The following is an 8,896-nucleotide window of genomic DNA, read 5'->3' on the forward strand; positions in this document are numbered from 1 at the left end:
TGAATAAAACTAAAACCAACACTTGGGCTGGGGGCATGGCTCAAGTGGTAGAGTGCCTGAAGTCAGTGGAAAGCCCTGAGTTCAAACCCTAGAATCAAACAAACAAAACAAAAACCAACCAAATCCCACAAGGCAAACAAAACCAAAACAAAAAAAGCACCCAAAACCAAAACCAAAAAACCACAACAGTGCCTGGTAACAACATGAGTTCTCGCTGTTATTGTTAGCAGTATATATTGTAGCTGTGATGACAGATGAGGAAACCAGGGCTCAGAGAGGTTAAATGCCTTCTTTTATGATCACACAGCTATTAAATACAAGTAGTATATAAATCTAGCTCAATTTTTCATCAAAAACCACACTTTTTTTTTTCTTAACATGGCAGTGGTTCTCAGTGCAGGTGTTTATGAGAAAATCAATCCTTCAAAGAACCAACACAGAATAAGGCCGTATGTTATACAGAACAGTATGCATATAATGGTCTCATTTTAAAAAGTTTAGAGTTAATTATAAACTTCTCTATTACCACCTCTGACCCTTGCATGACCCTTTCCTTTCAGGCTTGCTAGGCAGGCACTCTTACCACTTGAGTCACTATGCCATCCCTTTTTGGGATTTTTTTTGAGATAGGGTCTTGTATACTATTTGCCCAGGGATGGCTTTGAACCACAATCCTTCTATCTCTACCTCCTGAGGAGCTAAGATTACAGGAGTGAGCCACTGGCACCCAGCTGTGTTCCTTTCTCATCTTATTTGTCATCTACTTCTCCCAGTAAACTACCTAAGAGCAGGGAATGTCATTGCATAGCACAGGGTAGATACACAACATTCAGTATTTGTTAAATTGTTCAAATTTTTTTTTTTGTAGTGCTGGGGATTGAACCCAGGACCTTGTGCATGTTAACCTAAATTTTAAAATAAATAAGTTATTTTAAAATTTAGATTATTTAGATTTATCGTCTATTTAGAGAATAGACGATAGTGATATATGAATGAGGTAAAAAGTATTTAAAATGTACAAAACCTTATACCGATTAAAAAAATATTTCTTTCATCCCATTCCCCATGTACCCAACTCCTTTCCAAGAAGCATCTATCGGGATCAGTTTCTTGAGAAACTATGTAATTGCACTGAATTTTAGTGCAATTTAAATTTTCTACCAAACAGTATTAGAGAATGGAGGAAATGTTTTATAAGAATGTAGTCAATATATTTTCTTTCCTGAGAAGTCAATGTCTTTCAAACCCATATAAATGTAAACTGCATGTGTGTAGACGGCAAGACCAATAACAGAGAAAGATGCCAGTTATGGAGTCCATGAACCCATTAGGTAAAACTATCATCTGATTCTATCTGCAGATTCCCACCCTCTGTGGCTGATCTTATGACCCATTTCTTCATAATTCTTTACCTTATGAGTTTTATTTTATTCTGCAATTCACCTGCTAGATATGGAAAAGATTCACATCCTGTGGTTTGAACATGACAAAGGACTTTTCCTTTTTTTTTCAGGTCACTCTAATACAACTTATCAGGGTGAAATGTGAAAGTGCTTTCTGGAAGAAAGAAACAGTGACCACTTTTTTTTTTTTTGCAGTACTGGGGCTTGAACTCAGGGCCTACACCTTGAGTCACTTGTGATGGGTTTTTTCGAGATAGGGTCTTGTGAACTATTAGCTCAGGCTGGCTTCGAACCCCAATCCTCCTGAGTAGCTAGGATTACAGGTGTGAGCCACTGGCGCCCAGCTAGTGACCATTCTTTAATGGGTTTTTGTTAGATAGATGCCAGCAACAACCCTGAAAGACATATTATCTAATCCTTTCCTCACAAACCCTCTTTAGAGAGTTGGAGCTTGGCACTGCCTTCTATCAGGTTCCTAACCTGCTCTTGTTACGTGAGGTTTTGTCATAGCATGGCATGTTCACATGCTGACAGTACTTAGAGACGACATTAGAAATAATATAAAATTGCACAGTGGTCCAACGCTTATACTTATGGAGGAACCAGTACTGAAATATTTATAGTTCTGTTTTATTCTGAATATATGGATTTACATGTCTCTACTCCTCCTCCATAATATTGTACTTATTTCCACATATTAAATATATGTTTATTTTATTTCAAAAGGACAAAACAGATTAAATGTAAAATTCATTGTAATACATAGGCTTTCCCAGTACTTTTTACTAAGTTAGCAAAGCCTAAGAAGTTGAAAACTAAGTAATCACTATAGTTCTTCTCATATCATATTTTGGGAAAATAACTATTTCTTTCTTCCTTGCTATAATCTTTCCTGATTTTTTTCACCCTATGCTGCAAATAAATTAAAGAGTTGATTTCCAGACATGCTCTTCCCCTTCTATTTTGTTTAAGGCTGATGTAGACATGAAACCCAGTGATAGGCTAAATGGAAACTTTGTTTCCAGGGTGGAGGGATCAATGGAAGACACACCAAAAGATAACTGAAGGATTCTTCCTGCTCTCAAATCTCTTTGCTACTAAATTGTCTATTTGTTATTCCAAGCCTTTGGTGTTGACTTGGTGGTCTCTCTGACTGTCAATGAGCTCTTTTATGTGTTCTTTGTTATGGTTTTCTTCTTGTTGCCTCTTAACTCCTCAGTCTCCATTAGCAAAGCCAACCATGAGGGCATCCAGCCAACTTCTCTACCCCTGCTCAGCCAACTCTCATTGCGGTTTTCACAACTCTGAGGAAAGGCCTCATGGGACTAGGAAGTAATCCCAGAACTCTAGAGAAAAGGGACTTTTTAATCTGGGCACTTGCTTCCTTTATTAGAAATGTTGTTTTTTATATTTAGGAACTTCTTCCTTTATCAAATTGCCTTCTACATTCACGTCTTATTACTTTCCATCCCTCTGTTCTTTAAAGGAAATATTTCTTTCTTAGAGCTTGAACTCTTCTGGCATTTAGAACATTATTTTGAAAGGGCATTTCTCCATCTTTTCTAAACATTCTTTAGTATTACTAGTCCTATTATTATCCATACAAGATTGCAAAATAAATGTGCATTTGTTGAATGAGAGGGACAGGGCTTAGTTAGAGAAAAGTTGTAAGCTTTGTCTTGAGTTTAATTGGGTAAATCAAATAGTAAAATGACAAGGCTAAATGAATGCTAAGTGGCCTCTACCCACACATGGAAGCATTTCTCTTTCTAGCACCTCTCACAGGATGTCAACTAGTCAGCAGAGCAGAGGAGCAGGATGACAGAGGAGATACGAGAATGGCCTCTGGCAATAGACTGACCTCCCCTTTCTAGCATGGACTAGCCTTGTGACTTTTGGCGGGCTGCTTGGTCTCTCCATGATCAGTTTCATCTATGAAACTATGAGGAAATTCAGAGTAATCCTAGCTACCACTCACTTCACAGGTTTATTTGAAGATTAAGTGAGCTAATACCCACTAAACACCCCGATAGTGGCCAGAATAGTACATATAAATGTTTGCTGTGAACATTATGCTTGGTTTGATGACGGTGATTCACAGCAAAAAGCATGAGGTACGGATACTGCATTTTGCATTGACTTCCAGGACAATGACAGAATATAGAGTACTTCTTCCAGGAATATACTTAAAGCCAGGAACCTGCTAAAGAAAGCCATTGCTTCTGTGGGTAAATAATGACACATTCTCTTTAAGCATCTCTACAATTAATTAAATGCTCATTAATCAATAATTATTGAAAGGAAGGGTGGGTGGAGTGATTTAAGTGGTAAGACCGCCTGCCTAGCAAGGGTAAGGTCCTGAGTTCAAACCCCAGTGCCACCAAAAAAAAAAAAAAAGAAAAAAAATCCAAAAAAAAAAAAAATTACTGAAAGGAGCTAACAATGTTGAAATAGGATAGATCCAAAGTCTTGTGACAAACTAGACTCTTCTGCTGTGTTCCTGTTTATCTGTAATTTGTGAATCCTATTTTCTTGGACAAACTTACAATTATATTTACATGTTACAGAATTTTCTTAATTTTTATTGTTATCACCTTTTTATAGTTGATGGAGATCCTGGCTAATTACAAGGTAGAGATTAAAACCACATGAGTGCCTTTTTTTTGTGGCAAATTGGTAGAAATTTAAGTTGGAGCATTTTTTTTTTTTTTGCCACCTGGTACTGGCTTATTCATTTCCAACCTAAGGATTTCTATATTGGTCAAAAAGTCCAACTAAGTGGTTTTTTTCAGCTATATTTTAAGGTAAGATCAATAGCATCCAAAAGTAATAAACTAAAACTTCAGATACGAGTAAAACAAATGAAAGGTGGTTTTATTAGTACAGATTGTGCCAACCATGCTAAATTAGTAAGGGACTGAAATATTTCACAAAAGATACAGTGGTTCTACGAGGCAGTGAATGAAAGAGATCTGTGTTAACACTTCCTAATTCACCTTCCCAGTCTCTGGGCGAGAGAGTGCAAACATAGAACAGAACATATTCGGCCTCTGTGCGTAAGGCTTCAAATTAGCACTGGCTAGAATCTAATTATTAGGCGTCCACTTTTCATTTTAAATGTACTAATTGTATAAATTAGCTTTTCAGTAAGAGTGACATTGTAGGATGATTGAGTTTCGGCCACATCTAGCATGCTTGTTTTTGTTATTATTTAACTGCTTATGCTGAATGATTAAATTATCGCTCCATTATCCCTACACAAATTGGGAAAATGTTTGGTTTATTTCTCCTCTGCATACAATCAATTGATTTGTTAATGCCCATTGATGGTTCTTTCAGATTCCCACATGTCTGCCATTCATTGCTCTAAACATACCAATGAACTAATTTTTCTGAGGAAAAAACCCTCAAATGCAGAGAACAGCCTGGGCTACCTTTAAAATTATTTTTTTACTTTGAGACAAGGTCTCTATGTAGTGTAGGCTGGCCTTGATCTTGAAATCGTCCTGCTTCTACCTCTCGAGTGCTAGGATTACAGGCATGTACCACCATACTCCACTGAGCTATCATTTTTGAATGCCTATAATCGGTCCATCTGATAATGTTCCCAAGCATTCAGATACTCCAGAGAAACAAGATATGGGGTTTTCTGTTTTTGTTTTTTTGTCAAATGACTCACCCACAATGACAGCGGTGACAGTGAGCAGCACAAAAGCATTCCGAAACAAGTAACTTTTAACATCTTCCTTTGTGATGTTCTGCACTTTCTTCTTGGCCAAAAGTGTGCGTTTACGGACTCCTTGCTGGAATCTCTCCATCCTGCCCCCGATCCTGGGCTCCTCTCCATTGCTTTTTGTCATATTTTACTTTTCTAGGTGTGTTTCTTCTTTGCACTGCAGTGTCTTGGAATTCTCTCCAGGAAGCCAAACCTCTTCTTTGGTGTTAAAGGACACAACTAGAATGGGGGATAGAAAGAGAGGGACAAGAGTTACAGCCTTCTGGGGTAAGACAACAGTGTTGCCCCACAGCAAGGCAGGCTGTAGGCAAATTGCAGATTTCCATAGGAATCCAAGACTGGAGAGCTGTAAAACCAGACTTCCAGGTGTATTTACTGGACCTTGTGTAAGAAATGGGTATAGATTGACTCACAATATCTAGTTATTTAATCTATCCTTTCCTCTCTAATGAGGCTAGAAAAGGGTTCAGTGACAGAGCACCTCCTATTCCCACCATTCTAGTCCCCAACCTAGACAAGTGCTTTACACAACATACGCATCCAATAAATGTCCAATTGAACTGAACGCACAGGAAGTATGCCACAATTACTTGATAATTCATGTCTTATACACATGGCTGAAGGCATAGACAGAACAATGAGAGGATAAAGCCAATGAGTCTTTCTGTTATGTGTGGTGAAATAACCCACTATTTTCTTCATTAAGAAAGAAACATGAGCTGGGTGCTTGTGGCTCACACCTGTAATCCTAGCTACTCAGGTGGCAGAGATCAGGAGGACTGAGGTTCAAATCCAGCCCAGGCAAATAGTTTGCTAGACCCAATCTCGAAAAAACCCATCACAAAAATAAGGCTGGTGGAGTAGCTCAAGGTGAAGGCCCTGAGTTTAAATCCCAGTGTGGAAAAAAAAAAAAAAGAACAGGAGAATATCAACTAGTAAATATGGTCATAAAAAGAACACAAGTGCCCAGGGGACATAAGAAATGCATTTTGGCTATTTTACAGGGTAGCATTTGATTTTTTTTTTCCATGAAATAAGCAAAACGCTCCAGGCACATCTATAAATTATCTGAAATCATAATTCGTATTCATTTAATCACATTTAGAAGTACAAAGTAGCATTTGGGCTTGTGGCACACACACTGGAGTCTTCTGAGGAAACGATCATTGACTGCTAAGTATTTTCAAATTTAGGATTTCTAGAACAGATGAGATGAATCCACTTGCATTCCAGTGTGTGGTTTCTGGTTTCTTTAGAGCGCGCTTAGGTTATTCAAATACAATTAAGTAAACCGTTTTCTTTGCTGGAAATCAGCTGTTCTGAAAAACCCACGGCTTCCTCCTGCTGCTTTACAGGAGTCCTAATCCCTAGTTTTTGCCTTGATCAATCCGAGCGAAAACCAGCCCGCCTGAGGACTTGTGTGTCTGGCAACGCAAGCAGCCAGCGTGTGCGTCTGTGGGGGAGGTCACTGCAAATCAAGGGACTCCTCGCAAGCTTTTGGCAAATCCAAGAGTGGAAAAAAAAGACTTGTCTTTTAACAGCTTGACTTTTAAATAGAATTGCAGGTCCTTGATAATAAGACCTACAACTTGTTTAAGACTTCACACCAGATTGAGTTGAGGGAGAAGTGAAGAAGGCGAGAGGGGAGGGTCCAGATTTTTTTCTTTTAAAAATACTAATAGCTGATTCCCTTTCCCAGCTAGTCACTTTAAAACAGATCGGCTCAATCTTCTTTTTCTTTTTCGAGCTCTAACCGCAATCTACGCCAATGCCCTGTAAATAACTCAGTACCAATTTAAGAGTAAGGATCCAGCATACGGGGACACCACGCGCTCCCTACATTCAATCACTACCATGGACCTTATCCACCAAAATGGCTAGCTTTTGCTCTCGCTGCTCCTCTGCTTGGGAAACGAGCTGCACTGGCCCAGGAGTGGAAGAAGACAGGGAACCCAGCGGGAGGATCACACGTTACACTTACCTTTTCAGCTTTTGGATCGGCTGGAAGACACCCCAGGCAATGCCAAGGTGAAGTCCCAGCAGGTACCACGAAGTGACACCACGCAGCGGCCGGCGGGGCAGGCTGGCGGCACAGATGCATGTGCTCTGTGCTCTGAAACTGCAACTTACCACCAGCGCACTTAAGAAAAGGGGCGGAGCCTGCGCGCGGGAAAGGGGGAGGGGGACCGAAAACTGCCCAGGGAGGTGGGGAGGGGGGAGCCCCGAGGTTTCTGGAATATTGATTAATTCTGGCACACCAGAAGCATGCTCGCTGGCTTTGTTTTGCTCCTGAGACCACTTTCACGCTTTGTCAGTTCCCTTTCGTTAGAAATGCAAAATCAGGACCAGGAAGAATTGAAAAAATACAGCGCACACACTCGGGAAAGCTGGAAGTCTTGATTAGAACTTGAAAGGTTCAAAGACTTTTCTAAGCTAAATGTAGTTACCTCGCATTATTACAGTCATGTTTCCTGTCCTTAAGGGAGCACGAGAGTGTGCGCTTTTGCCTGGTTGTACAACTGTTATGAAAGTGCCCGTTTTTAGAAATGGAAGGGCAATTGGCATTTCTTGGTTAGATCCAGAATGTAATCAAGTATATAGAGAAAAATTCATACTACAATTCTCTAAACTTGTCTGAAGTTACTCAAAACACAAGATGAGACATGCCCCTGTTTTAGCAATTGAAACTCCATTACAACAAATTGAGCTCAGAGACCCACTGCGTTGCAAAGACGGAAAAGGTAAGAAACACAAAAGGACTAGGATGTTTGCCAAATTATAAAGTAGAAAGCATTTTAAGATCAAGAGTGCAAATGAACACTTAGAGTCTCTTGATTTCAAAAGATGGGCTGCTATTCAGAATCTTCAATTTTAAAGGATGCTGAATGTTCCCCCCCCCACCCTATTTTTAGGAGTTAGAAATTTGTCCTTGTTTTCAGGATATAACTTGCATGTCTTGTCTGTATTTCTTAAGAGAGAAAATAGATTGTGGAAGTAGATATCCCAAAATTGAAAATTATTTTTGAGCCTGACTCACTCCTAAAAACTTAAAACTTGTAAGAAATAGTTCATTAGAAACCACACCACATGCCAAAAATCACAGCCAGAGTTCTGTGTTCTTGTTCACTAAATTCCCCATGCAAAATCTGCTGTTTTTGTGTCTGTTCTCCAAGTCGAAAGTATGTGTTTCCTTACAAATCCAGAGACTTACAAAGAACTGTTCCCTGGCAGTTTCAATGTTCATATATGTGCTTTTGAACAGCTACTGGGTGGAAAGCAATGGCAAATCACATAAATGCTAACATTACAAATTCAGCAGCAATTATATTTACTTCCTAATTTGGCATCATTTTAAGAATTTATTGAAAATTCTCAGTCTCAGCCCTCAGAGATCTTTCCTTTCCTCTGGCCCCCTTGGTCCCTTAGTATCTGTACCATGTTGCTTAACAATTATACCGTATCTTGTATTGCGTCCTTCTTTTTCTTTTTTCAAATCCAGTGAAATTTTGGCTTCTCAACTAAATGATAAGTTCTTTGAGGGCAAGAACCCGTCTTAGTCCTGATACATTGAACAGTTCTTCCCAATGGCTGCTATGAGGTAAGGGTGTGAAATGAAATGCTTTTCATCCTTCTGTGTCAAAACAAAACTGTTCTTAGGTTAGTGCTTTCGGCTTAGGCACATGGTCTGATGTCCCTTCTCAACACTGGGACCACTTTTAATAGCATTTATTGACGTATCTGGCTGTACCTGTGCCAT

At 39.3% G+C, this 8,896-nt stretch overlaps 1 protein-coding gene across 1 annotated transcript in view; it reads right to left on the reverse strand.

Annotated features, from left to right (window-relative positions):
• The window catches only part of Slc1a3 (solute carrier family 1 member 3), a 77,064-nt gene extending 69,786 nt beyond the window's left edge, over positions 1-7,278 (reverse strand). The window contains exons 1-2 of the mRNA XM_020188048.2: positions 7,121-7,278; positions 5,083-5,358 (exon numbers count right to left, since the gene is read on the reverse strand). Coding sequence (XP_020043637.1) covers positions 5,083-5,263 — 181 coding nt within the window. The 5' untranslated portion in view covers positions 5,264-5,358; positions 7,121-7,278. The remainder of the gene's footprint in view (positions 1-5,082; positions 5,359-7,120) is intronic.
• Between the last annotated feature and the right edge of the window lie 1,618 nt (positions 7,279-8,896).

Source organism: Castor canadensis, chromosome 6 (genome assembly GCF_047511655.1).
Source record: "Castor canadensis chromosome 6, mCasCan1.hap1v2, whole genome shotgun sequence".
Classification (NCBI taxonomy): domain Eukaryota; kingdom Metazoa; phylum Chordata; class Mammalia; order Rodentia; family Castoridae; genus Castor; species Castor canadensis.